Here is a 27,491-nt window from a genome sequence, read left to right on the forward strand (position 1 = left end):
AGTATGTACTTTAAAGTCTTAGTCATGCCATTTCACATCCAAACATAGAACATGCATAAAAGTATAAACATGCATAAAAGCGCCCAAAGACTGTGTTGCTGTCCAAATACTTTTGGAGTTTACTGTATGTAAACATCTCTGACATTCCGACTCAAAATACTTGACTTCGGCTATCTGGAATAGGATTCGCAAAATTCCATTATTTTCCAATTCCATGACCTGTGGGGACCCCGAGTTTCTTCTTGACATGTAAACATGAGCAAGGCGAGGAACAAGAGAGTCAAGACCCTTGAGGATTATCACAAAACAAATCCTGGAACCACTCCACTGACAGTGAATGGGAGAGTGATTTAAAGGGCACAATTTCTGGTTCATAACATTTAACACTATAATGAATTGAAGCTCATTTGGATATAAAGATGAATGAATGGTCTATGAGCTCATAGTCAGTTGATTGACAGTGATTGTCAATGGAGCAGCTCTAGGTTTTGTGTCTTTGTGACATCACAGATTAGAAACTAGGAATATTAAAAGTAATAGTGTCAAATGCATTTTACCATGTATTATCTTTTATCTAACATAAATGAAAAGTTTAAATGACTTGTTTTCAATACATTTATTAGTGTTTATCAAACACAGGTAAAGGCGACATAATTTGCTACCTACAGTACCACTTAGATTTAAACACTCACCGTGTAATGTGTGAGAAATCACATACAATAGACATTGTAGTTGTTTTTCTAATAAAAAAAAAAGACAAATTCATTCATATTCACTGTCAAAAATCAACCAAATACAGCAACTACCCAAACAAAATATTTTAATTCAAAGGGTCAATTAAAGTGGTAAAACAGAAATACTGAGTTTAGATTTGATTGAATCAGTACAAACCCATTAAGTACAACAAACAATTTCTACCAACAATTTCAAGCAATTTCAAGCAAGCACATTGTACATGGAGACAAATACTACAGTATTTAGGAACATGTAGCGCTGTTTACTTAGACAACTTGAAAGAGATATCTTAATGTAGTTTATTAGTTAACATTAGTCATGTTGAAATATGCTGTCATAATGTTAAAGTCTAAAGTCTATAATAAGATATACTCCCTTCACCAAAAGGGCCATTATTATTTTCACAGTATTAGCACTTGTGACTAAAAGGTAGTTGTGAGGTTGAAGCAGGAATACTTCATTAAGGCCCTGGCTGGTTAAGTTGCAGAATTAGTTGCCATGAGCACAAATACACAAAGGCTAATAACATACAGATAAACTCACAGGTATACACTCCCAGTCATACACATACATAAAAGAATTGAAATAAATTGCTATTGATAGCAACTGTGAGTAGAGCAGTTGTAAACATGGAATGTTTAAAACTCAGAAGACCATAACAGTCATCACATGTTCACAGGTTTCAAAGTGCCTGAATGGTAAAACATCTCAGATTAGCCAAAGCTTTTCAGACAGGAACACTGAGAAACCGCTGGCAAAAAAACATTATGATCAGAATAACAGAGCATTTCCTTTTGTGGTAGTAGATCTAATGGAATGGCACAGATTGGTCTTGAATCTCTCTTTCAGCAATGATGGCCTCATTAGGAATACTTTTTTACATCAATGTAAGGAATACCTCATGCAAAAGGGTCACATCTTATACAATGATTTATATTGCTACTTTATCTATAGTGTGTGTCATTATTAACAAGAGAACAGTTGTACTCAAAGTAACATTAATTTCTAAGGCCAATGCATGACAAAATTAGTAAAAAAAAAAAAAGACCCAGACTTTCGTGTCAGTGAGAATCTACCCATCTGGTATTCAACAACATCACAATTTAGAGACATTATTCAGACAGTGAGCATGCTTTACCACATCTGACAGCTTTGCATTCGATATAAATAGATGCAATTATGAAACTCTATCGTATAACAAAGATACAATGCCATGGATGTAGCTAGCTGGGAATGTGAAAAGAAAAATCCCAAATCTTGGATCTACACTATATGTGCATTACACTATTTTAGACTTGCAACAGAAATTCTCAACATCTTAAAAATAAAAATCCTAGTCTACATATAAACTGAATTGTTGGTCCCCCGAAAGGTCAAATAAACACATGCCAAGATGTTCTTAGGTTCACGCCAGAACTCATACTGTTCATCTTGAAAGCTAAATTTATGCCTATGCCCTCCCTTAACCTCAGTGGAGAATGTATGTCTAACCCTAACCTTAGATAGAGATGGGAAAAAACTGTGACAATAGTGTTTTTTGACTGTGGTTTGACCAGAGGCTGTACGTCACTGGCAATGGACCTTTTCCCTTTCCATTTTCTCCTCCTGTGATGGACAGCGTGGTTTACTTGTCCAATGACAGGGCATTGTTATCTTCAGTGCCATTTACATTGAAGCATGCTCATTATCAGCAGCATACAAGATAGATTAACAGCTCCCTACAGCCAGGTTAAGGCGACACTGATGAGACTGAGGGGTGAAAGCTGAAAGACTGCAAAACAGAATGGACCAATAATTTAGGGGGCTTGTTTATGCATGCTGTGATGATTAGAGGATCAGAAACTCCCCCATCCAGACTCAAGTCTTTTCAGCAGAGGTCTTCTAGATCACATCAGATAACAGCAAGGAGAAACAGCAGTCACCATTGAGCCTCGATACAAACTTTTATTCATCTTTGTTTGAGCTAAAGCTTTATTTCTACAGGCCACGGCTGCTGACATCTGCCTCAGTTGTCTCTTGGTGGTCTTTGGTGTAATCGGCATCTGAATGAAAGGCAGAGGAGAATACATTCCTTATCAAACTGCTACAGTTGTGAAAACACAACAGGCATGGGGAAAGGTAGAGGGGAATTGGCCTTAAGGCAAGTTGTGATCAGTATACGTATCAGCTTTTTCCCTATGTAAGAATCAAAATTAAAAAAGCAGCAAGAGTTCAGGTGTTCCACTACAGTATAGCGCAAGGCTTCTTGTCCTTGAAAGGGTTTTCTGAGGCGGGGATCCCCATGAGTAGCGGGTCATTCTTGGCATGTTCTCCACAGTAATGCATCAGGTCTGACGAGGCCTTGGACACCTGCAAAGAAGTCAGTCCATGCATTTATTCACATTGACACACATATAGCAGAAGTAGGCTACTCAGAGAGGTGTGAATGACCATGAATAAAAATAAAGCGGCTGTACCTTTATCCTCTCGATGCTGGCCTCTATCCTCAGCTGCTGCACTGTCCGCCTGGCATGAGCTACGCTACTGGAGCTCTGCATTTTCGATGACATGGCAGTCTTCAGGCAGTTGTGTTCAAACCTGTGTCAGAACAAACACTTATCTACATTAATTAGGGTGGGGATACGCTTGGTATTTTTGGCCAATGTAGATGCTCCCAACAAAGCCACTGTGTAATAAATCAATTCAGATGTTTCCTGGCAACAAGATGTTCCTATGGGATTAAAGAAGCAATACTGAGGTCACGCTGTTGCTCTAAATACTGTCCAGTGTATTATTGCAATCAAGTCAACAACATCATTTTATCCCATTAGTAGGGAGTGTTATCTTTTCTATGTCTATTAAAAAGCAAAGACAAATTAACATTTCATATTCAGTGTTGTAAAAAAAAATTAAGACATAAATAATAATAAATGAATGAAAGCAGCATACATTATACAGCACTTACTATTACTGCAAGACTTGGTTTACACAATATGGCAGTAAGTATAAGAAACTCAGCCAATGGCAAGTGAAGTTACTAAGAAGTTACTGCACTAGTGTGCATAGCTGCACAATTTCCCAAAAGTGACAGTTGATTTAATCTGGAATTGATTCAAAGTGCGTAAAAGCTATTGCCCAATCACATATTCGTATTTCACAATTCACACAGGATACAAAGGGTTGTTCTTGCTGGGTTGTTAAGTCACTGCCTTAGCTCCTCTAAGGAGAAGCTGTTGCAAGTTTCTCTCTCACACCGGCAATAGTGAATCAAAACAGGAAAATGTCTGAATTTACAGCTTGGGATATCTTGTTTCTTTTCTGTTTTCTAAACAAACGGGTAGAGATGATTTCCAAGGAAAATGAGGAGAGGCAAACAACATCTGATTCAAAAACAGTACTATGTATTCAAGCTAACAGTAGCAAAGATAAAAATGCATACATAGACCATTAAACAATTGATGAGATAATTTTCTCACATCTGTGTAAGCAACAATTATTCAACACTGACAGGTTGGAGCTCATGTTCCTGCGACCCTGCTTTGGATGACCAAAACACATCATAACGTGGCTTTACAGGCTCTATGGGACTGACAAAAATGGTCCTTGACATGTGGTGAGCTCAGTGTTAGGTCTGTGCTTTGGTCAAGGGTTTATGGAGGAGGGGGACAGGCTGAAACGGAAGGGAGATGAAACATGGACAGCTACAGCGCAGAGTACAGAGACGAGACCATGCATCTCTCTAATCCCCCCACCCACTCCCTTCCGCTTCCTCCACAGGAAGCAGAATCACCAGCTACCCTCTGAAGTATAAATGATTAAATATGGTGTGGCGGCTTTAAAAATAGAGGCAGCGCACACAGGCTTCTGTAAATAACCGAAGTAAACACAAAGATTAGCTGCTGTAACTATGGCATGACTGCCATGACTTTTGCAATCTGGTCTTGATATAGCCTTGGCAAAATTAGTATGTAGTCTTGTAAACAAGTTTTTAGCAGTTAGATGTCCTGAAGACTGCATGATGACATCAAACCACAACCACTATTACACTTTTGCACTGTTGTACTATTGCACACAATCTCACTACTACATCTGCTTTAGTAGGTTTTGCTTCCACAGCCTGGGCACTCATTGTTCCAGGGTACTTTGCAAGTTTGTCATGGCTCTGTCGTCACACAGCTGTAGCTTTTAAAGCCTCAGCTGCTTGACCACCGCACTGACCAGGCAAGAGTGGACACAGGAAGGGGAGCAGCTGCGTCAGAGATGGGCCGGTCCCACCCACCAACGTCTGCAGGAACACTGTGTGACGCCAGCAGCTCTATAGGTTTGTAAGGAGGCACTTGAGACGTAATGAGCTGTAAAGAAGCTAAATTCCAAGTCAGGCTATTGTCTGCCAACCGCACTGCTAAGTGTTTTATGTTTTACTGTGCCATTGTTAAGACCTGCTATTGACCTACAACTAATGCAGACTAGTCAAGAAACCTAGTTTTTAAGAGTCACAGTACTCAGTTTTAGCTGTTCTCCACATCCCTTTGCAATTTTGAAAGATACAAGCGTAAGACTATGGTTACACTTGTCATTTCGATGTCATTTTTGAGATCTTCTAAATCCTAAAGATCGGATTTTATGAGATTACATTGCTCTATGTCCACACTTTTTCTGTCTATATTTATTTAAATCTGTGCCTGAATTACTTTTCCACTCCCTCCCTCTCTGTCTCACTACATTGCTTGCATGCGCATTTTCGCTGGATTATGTCCAGGCTCTGAGAATTCTGATCACATTACAAGCCTGACCACTGACATATTTGGTTTTGAAGGTCACCTGTCACTTAATGCACCCTGGTGTGACTGGATGACAAAAGTCGTACTGAAAGCCTGCAAGTTTGACAGCCGGCACAAAAGGAGGGAATGGGAAGAGCAGAGGGCTTCCTACACCTATGACCCAACATTCAGGGAGATTTGAACAACTAATGAATATACGCATTAATGTCAAGATTTTGTCCTCATCTGGAGCATGGCCAACCACAGAAAATTGAGTTAGATGGATAAGGAAAATATTTGAGGCTCTTTAAAAATGTAATTTGTATATCCATGAGCAGTGTACTTGTTGTCCACTATGTGAATGGGTGGCAAAATACAGTTTTTGGCAGCTGTGGCATGTTCCACCACCAGTCGTACATTCAGGCAATCATGGAGGAGGAGACTGGAGACTCTTCTCTCAGGTCGGACATGCCAGATGGCACGTCGTACCCAGTGGTGAGCCTGGCAGAGGTGGATGACGCTAGAACACACACACTTGCAGCAGTATCAGTTCTTCCCTCTGGTTTGGGCACACACAGGCTTTGCTGTGCAGCTTTTCTCTGATCCAGTCAGGTCCCTAACCTCAAATGTGCTGCCTTTCAAATAAGCCCCTGTTCCTGGGTAGTTGGGGCCAAGGCAAGGCCACCTTTACGGGACTCCTGCCAGTTCAGAGGGATTGTAACATTCTCACTTGATAAATAAACAACACACTGCCTCTAGCTTTAATGCCCCAAGGCAGGCCCATCAACAATCTGACGTTTTTTACGAAGCCTGTATTGTTTATAGGTATACACATAGATGCTTGACTTTCTTATGGAGAAGCATCTCCACATCCAACCAAATACAACATAACAAATGTAAAAACCACTTTTCACAAGTGAAAACTACCTTTGTGTCTTACTGTCACATAATCTTTTTTTTTTTTTTTAAATCAAGAGCTTAGTCAATTAATTTGAGAATGAAGAGAGGCCTCAGTCCAGTAACACCAACATAAACAAAAGCCAGTAGCAGGGAATTGTGGCACCGCAGGGGGTGCAATACCTTAAAAAACCTTTTAGGCCTTTTAAAACCCTTCCAGCTAAAAGAATGTCTGAAATGCCTTTCGCTGCAGTATCCCAGTCTGCATCCAAACTGCTTCTCTGGCCATGAGGTTAGTATGTGTACTAATGCCATGTAAGCATGCGGCACACTGAAACCATTGATACAAAATACATTCATATTTGTAGTCTCACCACAGACATTTCTTTAATGTGGCTGTGAAGTTTGCACAGGTGGGTTTCCACAGTACTGAGAAAGAGGTTGTGAGGAGTTTATAACAGCATGGATTGCCCTGTGGTGTGTAAGTGTAATCGCTGCTTAGACCAGGTGCCCTAACAGCCATACAAATAAATCGCTTTCATCTGATTAAAATCAGTGGCTAGACATTAGGACTAAGTGTACATTTGCGTACTTCACAATGGAACAATGGCTATCTAGTCTGTGATATAAAGTATGTCTCTAAAGTAAGTAAAATAAGTATGACGCAGTACAGTATCTAATGTAGTTACATTAATATTGTAATAGCTAAACAAAAGACAGTATAAATACACCAAGATGCTCTTTGCTCATGAATTATAGAGGTGTTATTCAGTGACTGATTCAGAGAAGGCAGACTTGGCTGAGTGCTGTAGCCTAAATGATTAGTTGATTAGTAAGCTGGCCAGTTCCAAAACTGCTGGGCCATGGGAGAGTAAGCAGCTCCATTATCTGTGCTTTGCACTGGTAAACTGCTTGGCAACAACACCGCCAGGCTCCACAGTCCACTCCTGGGCCAGGATCTGTGGCTGACTCTACAATAAGCTCTCTGGCTTAGGCACATTTGAGAGGCATGGTGACAATGCAGACATGCTATCAGTACTGTGCCACACTCTGGGCTGCTATTGGGGCATTGTGTAGAACAGAGGCACCAGAACAGGAGTCCGGAGCTTTTACAAGTTTAACTGCGCCCTCATGAGCACTAATCTCCGACAGCCTGATGCTATCTGGGAGCCAGACTGTCCAGAAGCACAGGCCAGTCAGGCGTGCAGTGGTAAGAGACAGGCTCTTTCTCAAACCTCCCACAGATAAACAAGCACACAACAAACAGTGTCGCAGCGCATATATTTGGTGGAGACAAACTGTATGAGTAATACTATAACATTCCCGTCTGTGCAGGCCCATCATCGATTATGGTCTACGATAGTGACAGATTTTCAAAGGTGCCATGGGTGCTGTTCAAACAGCTGCTCAAAACAGACCTGCTGTGTGAAGTGAGCCGACATGAAAAGAAATACAGAGGGTGTTGTGTTTACGCTGTTGACTAAAACAGGATAAGAGGGTTCCAAGACATTGAGTCAGAGGCTGTGAGTTTCTCTCTGGGCTCCACAGAGACATTCCTCTCACTGTTCCTTTCCCTTAAGCACTGTAGGGGCATGCAACACTTTTGCCGAGGGTGAGGTCAGGTATGGGACAACAGATTCTCACTCCAGTCTCTGTCCTCTCTTCCCACCTGGGCCCCACGTGTAGAAAAACAGGTTCCTTTGTGTGTATGCATGCGTGCGTGAGTGTGTGTGTGTCCAGTCACAAGCTGCAGACAGTGGCAGTCATTAAAACTTCAAAGCTCTGAGTAATATGCTTTTGATTCCCTGAGAAATAGTATGTTCATCTATGGCCTCTTATACACACCCTGCACAGAGGTATAGTGAGTAACATCCATGGATTAAGCTTCTCTTTGAAGTGCAGGCTACTCTCCTTTCATGTGCTAGGAAGTCAATGCAAGACAAGCAGCTAAAAAGCCCTAAACCAGGTGCTGCTCTCCTGTACTACACATCATCACGCATGTGCTCACATTTCCCCCGCCACGCTCTTTCACTTTGATTGTTTTCCAGAAACTGTGGCTATTCGCCTTTGCAGGTTTGGCATTCTGAGAGATTGCTTTGATTTGACACACAGAGAGAGAAGTGAAAGACAATGAGAAGGCAGAGACAGAGAGAAAATGCTCCAGCATGTCTGGAGCGAAGTCTGGATGGCCAGATGCAACAAAATGTGCCACCAGCTGCTTCTATTAATACATAAACGCTCACATACGGATGAAGGCGGGGTTGTCATGCAAACCTGTTGCATGCTGCATATTCACTTTGAACAAGTGCAATAAAAAAAAAAAAAGCTTTGGAGCTCCAGATCTTTTAACAGACCCTTTTGAAATCTGCCAACTAGTGTGCAGAACATTTGCTTTGGAAGAAATACAGAGCAGTGTATTTCTATTCAGTGTTTTTTCAATGCAAAATACAAATACTGCAGAGCTGCAGAGCCGAGGGTGGTGGGGGACGTCTATTCCTGTCGTTTTCCAGACTGCATTATCTTAACTTAGATATTGGAAACACCTAATAACTTTGCTGTCATCACAAAAAAATCCTCTGAGAGCAAGAGACTGTCTGGGCTCAGACGGAGCATGTATATGGCTCCAGGAGAGAGCCCTCAGGGAACGGCTGAGCATAACAGTTAATGAACCCTCAGTCAACCCTGTCTGCTGCCTGATCCGCCTCAGTGTGAGCCGTCCTGCCGCCTGTCTACGCCTTATCTGTTGCACACAGTCCAGTCAAAGACAATACAGCTATAACAAGTGGCTCCACTAGCTGAGAGCGTCGTTTTGTTAACTCTAACTGCTTATGTGCTCTGGAGTCACGAGGTAAAAACTCCTAACTGAACTAACTCCTAACTAAAAAAAAGTCTGATGGCTATGACAAGAGGACAGCACACCAGTGAATGATTGAATCTGTGTCTGTGCCTGTCTGTGCTTCTGTGTCTGTGTGTTTCTGTGTGTGCAAGTTTCATTTTATTCCCTCCTCCTCAAACACTAGTGAATGCATCTGAATGTGTGCAAAGCTTGGACACGGCTTTACTGAGGCCAGTCAGAGACTGCGGTCGTTCTGGTAAATGCTTACTGTGCAAGGTGGGCCAGGCTACTATTTCCTGTTGAGTGGGAGACTTGAAAGAACTGAAATCTTTACACCATTGATATCACCGCTACAGAATGCACCGAGCTGTCTCCACCCTATCATGGGAGAAAAACTCCCACCGCCAAAAAAGCTTGCAGCAGTTGACTGCATTTGTTCAAATCCCCCAAGGAGGGAAAAGTTAACAGAATGAAAAAGTCCCCTCTCCCACCAATACTTCCTGGTGCCCGGGGCAGTCCTGGATCTGCATGGGTCTCCCCGACAACTGAGCTTTGTCTAGACAGAAGCCAATGCTCAGCTCACTGGATAGGAATTCAGTAAACCCACAGCCCCTCATTCTCACACTACCTTTAGCCTGCCTCTCTCACATGGCACCAAACAACCAAGTCACAGCTCTCATTGTTACAATAATCCAGCGCTTACCCTCCCCAACCAAACGCATCTATCTCATTATGAAAATTGGTCCATCTTGCTGAGCAGTGAGTTCTCTGTGCATGAAAATTAGGCCTTTTCAGTTGTAACTATGAGAGAATAGTTACAGCTATGTAGGAGTAAATAGGCTGCAGAAAAGCTGAAGGAAGGGGATTGCTCTGCAGGGCAATTATTTTACTGGGAATATGTAATGGGCCGTGTGTGCACACAATATATCATTTTCCTGGATTAACATCATTTAGTCCCAGCAAACCAAGCACTGCAACACACACCGAACATTTGTGGTTCATTCACCTCTTTCAAAACCAGTAATGTTGGATGCAAACAGCACTGTGTGAAAGGCGTGGATAAATTAATGATGTCAGTCCAAGAGGCCAACATGCTTTACGAACATGCTCCGTTGCTAAAGGGTAAACATCAGCAACTATACTTTGCACTTTCCCAGCCTGTCACATGTAAAGTTGACATTACCTTGCAATTCCTTCAAGGTTACTAACACAGAGTGCTCTCACCTTTCCCCCATTTCCCTAAACACACACACACAACTAACTTGTCTTGGGACTCTGTGTAGACAAAGCAGAAAACCTTTGCTGATCACAGCACCGTGGATTGAATGTAACGGATACAAGGCATTTTGTATTTGTAATGATTGCACGACTTGTAAATTACTTAATGATATAAAATGGGTGCTGTACAACATTGTGATGCAAAATATTTATGATACGTTTCAGCCAATTAGGTAAGTATGAGCAAAACAAAAAACAGCACCCAAATTGCTTCAGCCACAGCAAAAACAAGCAAAGCTGCAAATATGAGCTGCAGTGCAGTAAAGACGTCAACATGAAAGAGGGGTAAACTGATTACACATCATTCCAGTGTTGAAATGGACTGTGGGCAGACATGAACTCACAAGCATGCACATACACAAACAGGCATGTGCAGACACACTCACACAGAGTCATCATTTCACATGCATGCTAGGCTTCTTTATGTCATCCTTTTATCTGTCCCATCTCAAAGGAAGGCCCGTCGTACAACATGCTGCTAACTCTGCTGGCTCACTTGTATAGCTTCTCTAAATCTGCCAGCACTATATTACTAATTCCTCTTACTCCACTCTCACAGCACTGTTACAATATTTGAAGTCATTTTTTTCTAGTCATACTGACCCAAATATGGTAGGAGCAAAATTTAATCATGAAAGTGACTAAGGGTAATTATCATAATCAATGTCAGTCTCCATGTAGAATGTCCTGAACATAACAAGCACCAACAGCATTTCGACTCCCTTTTGACAGCTAAAAAAATAAAGCTCTAAATACAACTGGACTAAGAGGAATAAGAGGATCCCATGCAACAGAATAGGCTACTTTTTCAGTGAGAAATTCAAGGCTATACTGGTTTAATGCAAACAACTGTACAAAATTTCCGATTACAACACGGCAAGTTTTTCTGGATTCTGAAATGAGAACTTGTTTTGGCATTACAAAGATCACAAATCATCTAGACAGCTGAATACTGTAGCATACTTTAAGCATACAAGCACTGACTGAATTAACAGAAAAGAGATTGAAAACTATCTCTTTGTTCCCACAGTAAAGTGTGAAGGAGGATCTAATCATGACATGCCATGGTTCTGAGGGAAGGTGGTGCTACGGTGATAGGGAGAGCTCTTCACTGCCTGCCACCTGACTGCTTATCACGACTAACAAAAGACAGAGTGAGAGAATAAGGGGAGGGCTGGGAAAAAAGCACAGCCTTCTGACCTCACTAACAGGAATGATTCTTCCACCCCCTTCTCCTTCCTGTGAACTTTGGAGCACCCCAGAGCTGAGTGAGCACTAAACGGGGCATAATGAGCAGCCTTGGGGGAGGCAGGGGAGAGGGCAGTGGACTTCAGAGCTGCTGGGGTGGATACCATGTCCAAAGTGTCCTTTTAGGGAGACTCCACCAGTGGACAGAGCTGCAGTTTCTCTCTGTCTGGAAGCAACCTGACTGTAACCTTGCAGCCTTAATGCATCAGTAATCTGCCTTTTGGCCCTATACCTTATTACCAAGCTGGAGGGCCTCTCGATTTATGACCAAACAGTTTGCATGCACATTGAGTTGAGAGAGACAGAAGAATGAAACAGGTCTCATTTACTGTAATGAGAAAGCATCCCAACAATCCACCGTGCACAAAGGTCAATGTGCAAAGTGCAAATTATCAGAGTAAGCGTGAATGTGGCCATTCATCATGCTACTTAGAAAACTGCTGTCATTCAACATGAATTTAAAAATACCAGTGTTAGATAGGTACTTTATAGGGGCGTCACTGTTGTCTGTTGTACTTTGCTAGGAGTACCAGTCGCAACTCCAATTGGGTTGAATCCCAGCTGTAATGCTATCTGACTAGATTTCTTTGTGCACTAAAAAAATGCATTGAAATGAAATAAAACTTTTGGCCCATATTTCTAAATAACATAACTTAGTATCTACCAGTCTGTCAGAGCAAATTGGATCCCTGCAGTTAATGAAGGCATAGCTACAGTTTCAAATATCACATGGATGAAATGCCAAATCTTCTCTTGTGACTTCAGCAAACTGAAAATGAAAGAGTTTCTCAAGCGGGGCAAAGACCTTTCATGTTTTGACAAGGCAAATAGGGGAGAGTTCATCAGACTATGCATAAAATATAGTTTCCCTATTTAAAGTTGTGGCATTTGTGCACAGTGGATCATAGTGTAGGCTCTGCAACAGTGCACAAGATGAAAGAGAGCGGATGGAGAATTTGACTTTCCTGAGGGACCTAGATCATATCTTACTCTAATGATCGGTCAATCGGTTTGTGTCTCATTGTCTCTCAGTTTCTGAACACAAGTGCCATGGTGCTATAAAGGGTGGAGAAGAGGTTGGCTGTCTTCCAGATTATAAATCTATTGGCCTAACAAAGTCCCATATAGGCAATAACAACATTGTCCGCGCACGTGTGTGTGTGTGTGTGTGTGTGTGTGTGTGTGTGGTATTTTCAGTCTAGGCCATGGTGCAGCAACTGATTCCAACATTAATTGGCTGTGACATTAACAGGCCCCCTGTGGTGCCGGAGCCAAGAGCGTTTGTCCTCTGGGTGGACTCACACACTGACACAGACACAGAGACACATGTACGCAGGACGCTCAGCAGCACAACACACAATACACAATGCCAGTTGTAATGACAGTCAAAATAGTTCAGAATAAAATGCAAGCACATTTACAAAGAACGAATGCTGCACACTGTATATAACAACTATATATTATATTTTATAGGCTTGCACATGCATGCATACTAACCACCACAGTCCAGTCACGGGTGTTTGTTTGTCTAGCTGGGAGCTGGACAAACAGGCAGAGGTAACACTCAACAGCTCATTTTCCTTATAAGACATGCTTTGACAATAAAAAGTAAACAGCACACTTTTGAATAGACATTATCATGTTGCAGTAAATCATTTACCTGAGAGAGAAAATGAATGTTGATATCAGCTGGTCATTGCTCCTAAAAAGGCTACAGAGCCAGTGATCGCCAGTGTGGGAGTGTTAAACTGTAAGGCATTGTTAACCTGCTGGGCAACCAATATGAAATGAATAAGCCATTCACCTTCCCAAAGCTCTGTGTTACCTAGGTTGACACTGACCATTAATGCTATTCAAACTCAGTCAACCTACAGTGTGTGCAAATGATGGCTGAGCCTTTTCCAATCATGTGCAGTTGGGAACATTATAATGCTGTATTCATTCAAAGCGCCGACCAGGATCTCACAGGGAAAGTATGTGAGGGCCGGTTGCAGCGGTTTGTTTTGAGAACAGTGTAACTCCGATGGAACGCGTCTGCAATGCCGAGCAGCATACCACCCTGTTTCGCCCCTAATGAACATCAATCAAAGGCACATTTTTACAGCACTGCAGACCACCAACTGCACTCACTAGGCGATGCAATTAAAACGAACTTATTTCTGGACTGGCAAATATTTCCTTTGCCGCTGTCTGGTGGAGAAGTGTTTTAGACTGACTTGGGGGAAAAAAATCAAAAGGCAACAGGAAAAAGCAGCTTGCAGCAGGAATTTCAGGCATGTAACCAGTGGCTGGGCAGATTTTTCTGGGCAGTGACATCTCAACTGCTCCTTGGTCTTTCTTTCTTTGCTGCCAGACCCTTCTGTTTGTTAACTGGAGGCTGACATTCCCTGGACGACTCCCACACCAAAGATCAGGGTGGCTGAAATTCTTGTCTCCAAGACACGTGGCACAGGAGCGTCTCAAATTGGACACGAGGGCACGTGCACAGATAGAGCGAGCTGTATCTACTGCTTATTGTCAAGACCATGCAAACACAACCAGGAAATTACAACCTTTTTAACAGACATATTCTAGCTTTTCAAGAGCACTTTCCCCTCGAAGACCCTCTAAGCAGCAACATTTAGAAAGGCAAATGAACATTGCAAAACAAAGACACAAAACAATGCAATAACTTTCCTTGCAATTTCCTTCACAGAGAGAGGCGTAGTCAGTCCCTTGCCTGGCAGATTGTTGTGTGAAAATCTCATCCATGGAAACAAGATCTGCTGTGACCTAGTTGTTGAGTGGGCTGATGATATGGAACAAGGAGGCAACAAGAGGGGGGACCCAGGTTAATAACACAACTCTAACTGCAGTAATAATTCATTCACACCAATGGGATTGTGCAGGTATAATGCTGGCTACACTATACATTCACCTGTGTATTCCTACAAAGCGTCAGATGGAAACCGCCCCTGCTTGGCTAAGCACACTACATTTATTATATGAGCCTAACTGTATATGGTTCTCATTGTAAAAGTTTTTCAAGGTGAACTAAAAAGGAATTGATGAGGAATTACTATCCCAAGTAGTTTCTGTCTCAGGTGCACAGTAGTGATAGTCTCTATGCCCTGTGGCATAAAATTGATGAGGCTGCTTGTCCTACTTTAAAGCCTACATGGGTTTACATTACAGCTGTGCAGATGGGATAGGCAGTCTCATCACAGCACACACTGATCTTTGAGTTTTGGTCTGAATCCCCAGAGTTAGCGGTACAGGTGAATACTATTCAGACTGTAAATCTCTGGAACTCTTAACATTTATTTTTACAAGCCACATGAAGCACATTGTATTCCCTGGGAAGCGCATGTGGTGTGTGTGTGTGTGTGTGTGTGTGTGTGTGTGTGTGTGTGTGTGTGTGTATTTGCACACAACAACAAAAGCGCCACTGCTTGAAGGCTGCTTGGGCTGCTAGAGTGCATTCAATTCTAAGCTATTTCTTACAGATGAAGACAGGTTTTTTCCTCTGTTTCCAAGGAAAGGGGAAGCTTGACATGTGGTACGAGGAACATACACAGCTGCATGTGCAGACATTGGAGGTATTTGCATCAAGTGCAACATATGGTTACAGTAGCCTAGTAAACTGCACCACCAAAAAACAGAAAAAACAAAACAAAGCATATGTGCACAGCCAGCTCTGGCTCATGGTCATGCATGCAAGACATCAGAACTGGTGATCAAATGAGTATTAACCACATCACTTCCTGCACTGGGGAAAGCCACTCCTGCCTGTACCCATAGCTAACCAACATGAGTGGGAGTGTGTATGTGTTTGTGTGTGTGTTCAGGAAGCGGATGCAGTGGAACCAAGCCAACAGAGCAGAAGGAAGGAAGATGCCCATATATGAGCAGTTGCTTATACAACAGGATGGAGGACATGCCTAAGGAGACCTACATCTCCCTAGAGGAGGACAACAATCCAGTAAATGTATAAAAATCACTTCCTACACATGGAGCCCATCAATAAACACACACCCAGGCACTCAAAAGCTCATGTTGCATTAGCCTAGCCAAAACCTTCATTCACCCTGACACTTACACCATGGTCTAGTGTCTTCAGTAAGTATTCTCACAGAAGCCACGCCGTTATGTAACAAATTCCAACAATCAGGTGTGTAGAAATGCAGGCGATAGTCGGGAAGATCAACCATTTCCCTAGAAAATGGGAGTTACTTACAGAAAGCCACACCATGGCTGCACAATGGAATTGGCTACTGATTTACATGAGAGACTACCTTACAGTAAAAATGACAAAAAAAATACTACGCTCACATGTCTTTACAGACAAAGAGAATTGTTTCTTCCTTGCGGTAATCACAAACTAATAATAACGCAATAGTGATATTAGTGTTGAGTCCACTAACAGAGAGCGAGTGTCTGTTTCTGCCAACAGGGCAGAAGAGATTGAGGCCCTGCAACCAATTAGCATCACACCTGCCCAGTGGGAAAAGAAGAGCCTTTTTTTAACACCTGCCCATCTCCACTGTGTCACTTTTTCACTCTCACATTTAATTACTGGTGATGTTCAGGAACTCCATATTCCCCTAAAGCAGCAGTTTATCTGGGAACGTTTTCAAAATAACTTGCCTTCAGACCTAAAACTGATTTGACAGGTTATTATATAGGGTTAGGGTTAGCATGTTGTTAAGTTCCTGATCTACTAATGACATAGTATTTTATTCAGATCTTATACTGCAGCAGCTTGGAAAGGTAGTCAATAACCTTTGATATCAGTTTCTTTAAAATAATCTTGAACCCTTTTTAAACTTTGGGTCAAGACCCAGGCTTTGTACAAGCCAGTTTACCATTTATATACTGTACCTTTGTGTTTATTTTAGAAACTACATTGCAATGATGAGTCATTTTGCTGTGAGTGGCATGGGCCACGACAACTCTTCTGTCTACGAGAGCTTAGTCTAATCCACTAGACTGGGGTTCACATATTCAGTTTTGTAAACCCCTTAAAAATGCATATTATCATCAGGTATTTAGGCTCTCATCTTACATCTTTTCAATAAATTAAATCCTGACCAAACTGCAAAAAGGAGCAAATATTACACAGTTGAGTCACATAAAGTCGCATAATTGGGTCTTGCTTATGAGTGTTTTAAACCACAGATTCACAAAATATGACCAAAGAAGGACAAAGAGAGAGGATTTGGATAATACATCATAGTTAGTAATTTGTAAGTCACTTAGCACAGATGTGCAGCACACTGTAGCACACTGCTGCCTGATGCTGCCACCATGTGGACGAACATTTATCACAGGACACAGGAGTACGCTAAGTCTGCTACTAATAGTCAGCATCATCAGTGACTTCATCTGTTAATAATGAACCCCACCCTAGTTCTTCAGAGCTGCTTGTTAACTGTAAAAAAAAGTTTGGTAAACCACACTGAGATTAATCATAATTAATCAACACAATAATATAACAGGGGTCACATCAAAAACATCAAACAATGTGCTCCAACATGTAGTTTACCACTCATATCTTCCTTGATTGGCAACAATCCAGGCGATCCTGGATTCATTCAAAGGACAATTTTTCAATGTTTGACATGTGGGTCAAATGGTATGAACTCTGTAGAATAGGAGTTCTTAGCTCAGACATTTGGACAGCATGTTTTTCCATGAGATAGTTGGCATCTCTTTAATGCCTCGTGAACACTGCAACAGGCTTCCAGTTTATCTGAAAATGAACTTTAAAAGCCATGAAAAACCTATGAAATTTTATAGAACATTCAAACTAAAGCTTTTGTCATAATCCAGCATCTGATGTGAGTGGAGCCTCTGCCTCGGAGATCAAATTATGATTTCAGTCTTTCCCCTGCATTCCCCTATATTGTATGGTGGGCTTCCACAACAAGGAAATTGCCAACACAAAACATGTAAATTAAAAAGCAATGAAAATCTTAAAGTATCCAAATGCAGCTTTCGTGCAACAACGTGCACTAGAACCAAAATTGTGAAGGCGTTCTACAACCAAAACTGTGAGGGATGTTGGACCAAAGCCAAAATTACTCACCCACCACTTTTCGGAGGAAACACTGTGACACACTTTTCAGACTCCTGACGCCACTGAGCTTTGAATTTTCATCAGATAAGGTGATTTTTGTGGCTGTTCCCTGGTACAGCACCACTCAATGGATACAAAAAATAGATACTAAATCTGGTAGCATCTAATGAAAAGAAACATGATGAACAACCCTCTGAGTTATGAAATTCTATTAAGGCAAGGTTATCATAGGACACAAGTAATAAACACAGTGATACTGTCTTCTTCCAATGCACAAATTTCTCATTTGCACTGTGCGTCAATTTAATTTTTAAAATAAAGAAAAGACTCTACATGAGTTGGTTGGAGGATTGCCTGCCTGCCAGGAGTGGACAAATTTACCAGTCACAGTCAAAATTTACTGTTGGGTGCTGGAGGCTGTTCATTTTATGCCCTGCTTGGTGCCATTTACAACTCTATTGTGAATTCCATTTTCACCACCAGAGGGAAGCACCTCACTGGCAGTTCAGTAAAGTCTGGCAAGAGATATGAAAGACTTACGGGGAATGGGTCTGATTAATAATGGATAGACTGGTGAAGCAACGTTTGTAACTTGATTACTCCTTCTCTCAATTACAGTATGGGCTGGGGACACTAGCTGCAACAGTTGACTCCAAAGCGAGCCAGTCTACCGGATAGCGACACTGACCTTTGTGAGAAGAGATTTCAGAGAGGATGTATCGAAGGTCCCAGTCTGTGTGAGCAGCATAAATCTGGAAAGAAAAGAGGAAGAAATGTGTTTAAATACACTAAATACCCACTACAGCCAAACAAATAATCAGACTGAATGGGTTCTTCAAGACTGTGGAGCCAGATTTGCCAGTGAACACAGGCATGGAAAGGGTGGTGAGCGTAGCACATACAGCACAGTTGATCCATCAGCATTCAAGATATTTTGATCTTTAATCTCACCAGTAACAGCTGACAAAATATTGATTGATTTGTGTGAATACGGGAAAGGGTTAGACCTTGTGTAGACCGGGGCTTCGGACAGAGTGAAAGCTGATTATTCCTCCCAGCAGAGGGCAAACAAAAGCCTGCAAGTGTAAGTTCCCACAGCCAGCGTAATGTGTGCGATGAATGCCAATTCACTATCACCAAATCTGGCACATTAAGTTTCAGCCTTTCTTCATCATTCAGGGGAGATATTGAGCGCCGGCAGACTGGACTGTATTGTGGGTGTGGACATCCTGGCCTCTGCTTGCCATCGTTGCCAGTCAGCTGGTTTGTCAGACTCCCAGCATTCTTTACCACATTCCAGTGAAACCAGTCAGATGGCTAGTCTTTTGGTCTAAGAGCTCTCTGTGTGGCTGTAGGCCTATATTTTTTATATCAGCTCACAGTAGGAAAGCTTTCTTCCCCAGTAGAGGCCATATTTGTACTCACATAGATCTGCTTAACATAGATAACACCAATCTTCCACACATAGCACATAATCAGTCTGTTTAGCACTTTTAGTCCAGCAATTTGAGTTGAATAAGCTAAAATGAGCAGGCCTACTGGGACCCTGTTACTTCACTCTAATGCAAAACTTCACAGACATATATAAGTAATCCATATAGCATCTCTAGTAGTGATGCACACAAGGCACAGGATACATACGAGCACATTCTTAGAAATACATAAATCAAAGTGACTGCTTAATGAGCTGCATGTTACTACATGGTATTGGTATAATGTCTTTGAAACAACTCTCATCTACACTGCAACATGTGGCACTGTCTGAGCATTAGAGTAAGTCAACTAAACACAGAATTCCAGTTGAGCTTCCAGAGGGACTAAGGCCTTGGTCTAGGAAGAGTAGGTCAAGAAACAGGATGCCAATTAGCCTTAATAGTGACTTATATAAGCAGAAGAGTGAGTGACAGCAAGGCAAAAAAAACATCAGCAGTACAAGTTCTCCTTTATGAACATTTGGTTTAAAAGGTGCTGAATGGGAATAATGAATGTTTGGGCAAGGCAAGAGTTGTTCCAGGGAGATGTGTGTTGAATTATAGTGACAGAAAACTTGGTAAGTGTGTGAAATAAGCGATGACAAAGCCAGGCTACTTCACTTTGATGACAGGGGTCATATGTGGATTTTTGTGGATTGCCTGGCAACAGACAGGGAACTCGTCATGGAGACCTGAGACAGAGCACTCGACTCTAATCCATTTTCAAAATACTGAGTCTGAACTAGAGAGCAGACAGTCCAAATGCAGCACTCACCCTCAAAGGAGTTTCTTTTGTTCTTTTGTTCAAATCTCTTTTTCTTAAACAAACATTGAACTAAAATTGAGATAAGATTTTTTTTTTTAATTCTTAAATAAGAATGAATTTATAATGCATTTTGAAGATGTGATGCTTGCTAACTTTGACATAAAATACACCTACACCTTGATTTTGTTAAGGTTCATTAAGTTGCAAAAATCAGCTGTTTTTTCCATCCACATATCAAAATACAAAACTGATATGGTCAAAACCATTCTGGATTGGGACTTGAGAGCTTCTTGAAAATAAATAAGCGTGTATGTTTTCTGTTTCGTGCCATCACTGTAAACAATTGAATTCAATTAAAGAAAACTCTTTTTACTTTGAGTTATCCTCAGACATTTCACATTTATTCCACATCCTAGCCTACAGGTCTCAAAGCAAGTTAAAATATGAATGTGCTGGATGAGGACAGAGAGGAGCTCGGTGGGTCATGTTTACAGTAAACAACAGCCTGGACTGTGTGCGTGTGTAATGATGGAAGGAAACTATGGCATGTCTTCACTATTTCAATGTACAAAGCAGAGCTGTGTATGCCTATGAATAGAACTGGAAGTGAGGAGAAATTTGTTAATTGTTTTGAAAATGAAATGGGATTTTGTCATCCTAATCAAAACCTTTGCACTTACAGTATAATAAAAGACATAAGAATAACTAAGAATAACTGTTTTATTTATTATACCAACAGTAAGAGGTCTGTTATTGTACAATGCCGAAACCAAAGATACTTTATTACCTGCTGTGTCTTCCAGTTGCTAGGCAACCTGTTACTTCCTTGTCCAGCTGATAATTTGCCATACTGTAGGTTCAGTCCAGTGTTGGTGGGGAATGTTGGGTCTCATGTCTGTATAAACAGCAGTGCAGCCATATGGCAGCTAAACTCCATATAATAAAGACTTAGGCATCATTATGTAGCTTTACAGAATGAGCATTTACAAATCTCCTGGTACGAATGTGTTGCATAACACATACTTATCCAAAGCCCCAGTAGCTCTTGTGTCATCAAGGCAATAGCACCTCTCCTCTCAGGTAACAGACAATTGGGACAATATGGCTGTTGTCATCTGAGCAGAGCCACATTTTCAAGTGGTTCTGCTTCATAGTAGTTTATGAATTACATCCTAATATATTACATGTTTTAGATGGGCACTATCTAAAACAAACTAAGAGAGATGTGGCAACCAAATAAACCAATTACACATCAGCGCACGCCTCCCATGCAGGAACCAGTCAACTGCTGTAGAGATGAGGGAGGCATGAAGACGCAAAGGTAATTAAATTTAATGACAATGGCTTTATTAGGAGCCTCGTTCCCTGGACAGTTCAGAGCTGCAGCAGGGAGATGCACCTCAGAGACCTCGACTGAGCATGTGCAACAGTGACAGTCCAGCAGCAGTCTGCAGGTTGTGTCCCTGCGCTCTGACAGCACACAGAGGAGAGGTGGGGCCGTGCAAAGCACATGTCTATAAATATCCTCGCACAGCAATATGACAGGTTCCACATTGTCAGTGCCATCATACACAGGGTGACCTAGCCAGTGTTTAATGTCAGCCACTAGTGCACATGGGCAGATGTACCTCCGCAGATGTCATTCTGCGGAGGGAGTGACCCAGGCTACAAGGACATCGGGCCAAGGGGACAGGAAGAGGAATGCTGAGGCAGCATAACAGCACTTTCTCCTCTCCTACAAAGTAACAGTAGAAAGGCAGACATAGATATAGATCCTAACCAAAACATAAACAGTTAAAGGATAAGGCTGGTGTTTTTTAATGCATTGCTTACCTTCAACAAATCCTATGAGTTTGCTCTACTCCCATTACTTTCTGACTTCCCACGTACCGTTTTTAGCCGTCAACCCTGAAGTCATTGGCTCCAACTGTAAGCTAAAAACCTTGAAATACAGCTCACAAAGACATAGTTTCAATTTTAAAAATCGCTAGCTGTTACCACGAAAAGTCAGGCTATTGTAGTTATTACCAAATCAAATTCAAATGGGAACAAATTCTTCATTATGCCTGGGACTATTTCCGGTGCTACGGAACTACTTTCCTGAGATCGCAAACGTGTTTACAGCCGGCTTATTAAGTTGTTTGAGGAAAAAGTCGGCCGGCCTGGTGCATCATGATGATGAAATATGCTGCCCAGAGCAACGGCATGGCTCTGTGACGTGTTTTTAATCGTTTTTTTAATACAATGGAGTTCTATGGCTGCATTGGGCACCGGCTACATGGACGAGACATGGGCAAAACAAAATCATTGCTGATTTTGTAATTTTTATAGGATTTGTTGACGGTAAGCAATGCATTAAAAAACACCAGCCTTATCCTTTAAGCATGGGTGAGCTCATATTTACAAGGGCACTGACACACTCTTAAAGAAATACATCTCTGTATATAAATACATCTAGCTCAGTGAAGGGCAACTGGTGGCCCAGGAGCTGAATCCACTGCCCACACCCATTAGATCCCCTCCCACAAAATTTCTTGTCTATATACACTCACTGTGCACTTTATTAGGAACACCTGTATGCTTATTCATGCAATTATCCATTCAGCCAATCATGTGGCAGCAGTGCAATGCATAATATCATGCAGATACAGGTCAGCAGCTTCAGGTAATGTTTACATCAAACATCAGAATGGGGAAAAAATGTGATCTCAGTGACTCTTTGACCGTGGCATGGCTGTTGGTGCCAGACGGGCCGGTTTGAGTATTTCTGAAACTGCTGATCTCCTGGGATTTTCATGCACAACAGTCTCTAGAGTTTACACAGAATGGTGCGAAAAACAAAAAACATCCAGTGAGTGGCAGTTCTGCGGACGGAAACGCCTTGTTGATGAGAGAGGTCAGAGGAGAATGACCAGACTGGCTGGAGCTGACAGAAAGGCTTCAGTAACTCAGATAACCTCTTTACAACTGTGGAGAGCAGAAAAGCATCTCAGAATGCAACACGTCAAACCTTGAGGCAGATGTCACTTTGGTAGCCGGTTGACACTGAGCTGAAAGCTGATACCTACCCAGTAGTAGTAAGGTGTTCCTAATAAAGTGCTCAGTGATTGTATGTAATAATAGGCTCCACTGCTTAAACCAATTTTAACTGCAATTATGGCTAAACTGATAATCCTGATTATTTTGCTAGGTATTGCTTAATTGTTTGAGGAACACAATTTACTGCACCTTTTTTGCATCTTTTATCACCATTTTGACTATTTTCAATTACACCAGACATTTTCAATATTTTAAATTTTAAAAATTTAAATCAGTATCTTCAATATGTAAGTATTCCACACAATTATTAATTGTGGAAGCTAAAATTGCAACGCACAATTAGTATACATGATTTAATGTGCAGCCCTACCTCTAGGAACATACCAGGCTAATAATCCCAACTGTGGAATCGTTCCTGGTCAATAATACTCCAATGCAGGGGTAAGGTGATCTTGTTTGGGGGCCTTGAAGACTATGAAGACAACTTTACCTCATTTAGTTTGGATTTCAACTGGAATTTGAATCTGACAAATACAGCTAAGCTAACTGACTCAAAATTATCTCAAAGGAAAGGACTTAGGACTCAGAAGTAACAGATTGTGAGCAGTAACCACAGACGTATAAATCACATGGAAGACTCATTCCAAAAATAACATGCTGCCATCACTCTCTCCTTTTTCTCTACCTCTACCCATGTACCACTCCCAAAAGAATAGCCACATTCAATGGCCAGAAAGACATTTTCACTAGATGCTTTTCACTAGTACACCAAAATATACATGACCCTTTCACAAAAATTACCCAAAAAGTGAAAAGGGCTCTTTATTCAGAGTTTATCAAAATCAAAATGTCGCCTGCCATCCTCTTCGACAGTGCTGGTTTTGAAGTCAATTGCTGTCTATCACTTCTCTGTGAACCCATCTAGAGATAAATCACTGCAACACAGGTGGCTCACATTTATAACTTTTATGTAATTAGTATCTTGACAGACGACTTTGAATCAGAGATGGTGGGAGCGAAGGGGCTGACAGTAAGTATCATGCATCAGTTCGGAGCGTGGCAGTCTGCTAACCCAATAACACGGACGAGGACAGACATGGAGGCTTAATTCCATCTATGCTGCTCTGTTGTCATGGCAACGCTCAGCTCCTTGACGTCAGCATCCTACCCCTGTCCGGCAGACCTTTGCTTCCGGATCCCCACACAAAAAAATATGGGCATGCCCTCACTTCCACATCCACCCACCCTCATGGTTTTGGCTCATCAGGATCCACAGACAGGCTGAATCCACTTTGAAAAACATGGTGCCACTACTGTATAATGAAGCAAGACTGTATCAAACAAAGTGCTGTATGTGATATAGTATGATACTTTTTGTCATTGTTTACAAGTGGCTATACATACTTACTTCCACACTGGAAGTTAATCAAAATTTGAAAAAGTATAGGTTAAACTGTCCTATTCTGTTTTCTTCTTATAATAATGATAATGTAATTTTGGAAAGGGAATATCTATGAGGAATAGCCAACATACCCCACATGGGCCATTGTGAAAGCGTTTCATCAATTGATTATACCATAGCAATTAGGGCCTTGTGCACTAAGCAGCCCTCTCATGTGTGACAGAACATTGGCCTTGCAGCCGTTGATATTCTCCGAGCCAACGGCAGCATAATAACGTCATCACTTTGATACGCTCCAGTGAGGTGGCTGACTGAGCTTTGATGTGCTCCAAAAGCAAGTGAACGTTTTCTTCATATTGCTATCAAATAACAGGGCTTGAAGCCGATGGTGGCAATTTGAATGTGTTGACTAGAATGATTCTCTGCAGGGCTTTGTGACCAGCAGTGACGCAAATACGAGCTCCCCCGAGGCCGAGCGTGGAATTTGAGTCGAGGAATAGAGGAGGGGGGGGGGGGCGAGGGGGGCGCGCTCTCACGAGATTAAACCACGCTAGGGTCCGCACAGTGTAACCAGGCAACATGACCAAACCCACGTCATCACCAAAAACCCACTCAGGTGGTGTCAGACTGAGATGCCAGAAGCTTGAAAAAGGAACAGTGGGCCTAATCAGTCCTTTAACCAAGTGTTACTGTAAACATTAATAACTCCAAAACTAGGAGCTGAGTAAATGAATCAGGTAGTCACTATTTTCTGATCAATGATAAAATGACTCATCAATATATTAGATAAATATCAGTGGATGCAGGTTTTATTTGATGACTTCTTCAGTGAATATAGGAGAGATTCTTTCTGAAACATGCTCTTATAATAAGATATCAGTCCTAAGTTTTGTTAGAGCAGGTGTGATATTTGAATAAGAATCCCCATAGTATGCAGAAGGCAATACATCATAATAATAATAAGTATATTGTATAAGGTTCCTTAAAAAGTATAAGGAACAGACTAACTTACTTCTTGTAACCTGCACACTTCAGGGTTGTAGAAAATACACTCTTAAAAGTATGTGTCATTCTCTAAACAGCTATGTATCTAGTCTGGCACAATCAGGGCCATGCTTAGTCAAAAATGAGCTAAAACCCAGACCAAAGTTGAGTAATAGTCAATACCAAGAATCAGGCATGCAGAGTCTTAAGTGAGATGATACTGTACCAAAAAGTTGGTCCTATCTACCCAATAATGACATTGAGCAGTGCATTCCAGTAGAATACATTACATACAGAAGATTGTAAAAAGTGCATTTATGTTTTAACATATAGATATGTATTTTGGTATCAAGCAGAAATACAATACCTTGTACAAAAAATATCTAAGACAAGACTACAACAAAAACAAATCTGACCAACACTTTCACTCAACATTTTCACTACATGTTTCATGTAGATTGAAAATGTGAAAATGTGAGAATACACAGCAAACACTGACTTCTTCCTCCTCCAAAATCTTTGAATGTACATCAGTGCCACAATGACCAGTTGCTTCAATGAAAACTTAATATTGTTCACCATTTTTCCAGATCTACACTAACCATCTCTCTTAAATTTATAATCTCAGGTAAAATCATCATGTATGGTTAAACTACTTTGCTACACTGGATTTGAACTGATCAATAAATAGCCAGCCCTCACGTTCACAATTTCCCATAAGCAACATGCCACTAACAAAGTAAAGAGACTTCTGTAGTTCTCTCGGGCATTTGTACCCTGGTACCTTGATCAAATCCAGCCAGCAGGCCTACTTTACAGCCTCTGTTTGTCTTTGTAAAATAATAGGGACATACTGAAGGAGGTGGAGTACAATCTCCTGGTAAGAAGGCACAGACGACCACGATCAACCTTGAGGGTTAAATAGAAAGGAATACTAACCCATCACCCTCTAGGCTGTCTGGTAGGATACAGAGTCAAGTGTATTCAACTTTTCCCTTGTGACGCCAATATGAGGAATGTGCCAACCTAATGACCCTTAAATTATAGGAGATGCATGATCCAAAATGCATTCATTTTTATAATCCAATAGACCATGTAGTTAACTTGATTAAAAATAATCCCATTTCAGGATTCTCACTGTGGCCCTGATGTAATATTCCATGACTTTTCCATGGCTTTTCATAACTAAATTGGAGTACTTCCATGACCTAAACATTTTATTCCTTCCTGGTTTGTTAATGTTGCTTTTCAGCTCAAAAAAAGTTGTAAAGGTGTAAACAGTCTGGTCCCAATTTGTTGGGCCTGCTGTGGAGAAAACCATGGGAAAAAACAGCTAATGCAGTGAATGTGTGAAAACAAGTTGTAGAATACATTCTGGTATATTCTTGTGAAGTGACCAATTCATAAAATTCCCTGATATTGCCCGACTTTCACAGAGAATTAATCAAATTTCCTGAGCTTCCCTGTCTGGAATAAACCTCTCAAAACTCCATGATACTCCATGCCCAGTGGTAACCCTGCTGTTTCCTCCTGTTTTTCTCCTCACTTAATATAATTGCTGCTTGTTTACACTGGTGGTTGTTTGAGTTGTGGTGATCACACACTGGAGGTCATAGTTTACCAGGCTAGTAATTCAACCACAACATCACTGCCTATGCCGCCGCTGTCATGTTATAGGAGAGTTAGGAAAAGATTCTGGCTGTTAAGTCACACGAGTGTTCATATTATCTCTGCGCAGCTGTATGTCTGACAGACTCCATGCATCCACATCCACTTACCTGGCTTCAGGTCCAGCGGAGATATCAGTTTTGGGGTTTATTTTCAACGAGGTGTCATAAAAAATAATCCCAATGGAATGCCTTTGATTCAGAACCGAGTTGCGCGGTCTGAGATCTTCTATGTCGTAACAAAAGTTTTATGAGGATGCTCAAGTAAATTCAGTTCCGCTGATATTGCGCTTCGCAGCATGAGTGACAGGAGAGAGGAGACACGACAGGACAGCGTCTCCCTCTAGTCATCTGCGGGTATGGAGCGGTG

General features: G+C 41.4%; 1 protein-coding gene across 1 annotated transcript; it reads right to left on the reverse strand.

Annotated features, from left to right (window-relative positions):
- On the reverse strand, positions 1 to 27,462 carry gng12b (guanine nucleotide binding protein (G protein), gamma 12b). Its single transcript, XM_071524321.1, has 4 exons — positions 27,233 to 27,462; positions 18,480 to 18,543; positions 3,192 to 3,312; positions 1 to 3,084 (listed from the first exon to the last, which is right to left on the reverse strand). The coding sequence occupies exons 3-4, from the start codon at positions 3,282 to 3,284 to the stop codon at positions 2,959 to 2,961; spliced, it is 219 nt and encodes a 72-aa protein (XP_071380422.1). The 5' UTR covers positions 3,285 to 3,312; positions 18,480 to 18,543; positions 27,233 to 27,462; the 3' UTR covers positions 1 to 2,958.
- Between the last annotated feature and the right edge of the window lie 29 nt (positions 27,463 to 27,491).

This window comes from Centroberyx affinis, unplaced genomic scaffold, assembly GCF_046629955.1.
Source record: "Centroberyx affinis isolate AG114_WGS23_722 - 3 ecotype Tasmania unplaced genomic scaffold, CSIRO-AGI_Caff_v1 ptg001183l_1, whole genome shotgun sequence".
NCBI lineage: Eukaryota > Metazoa > Chordata > Actinopteri > Beryciformes > Berycidae > Centroberyx > Centroberyx affinis.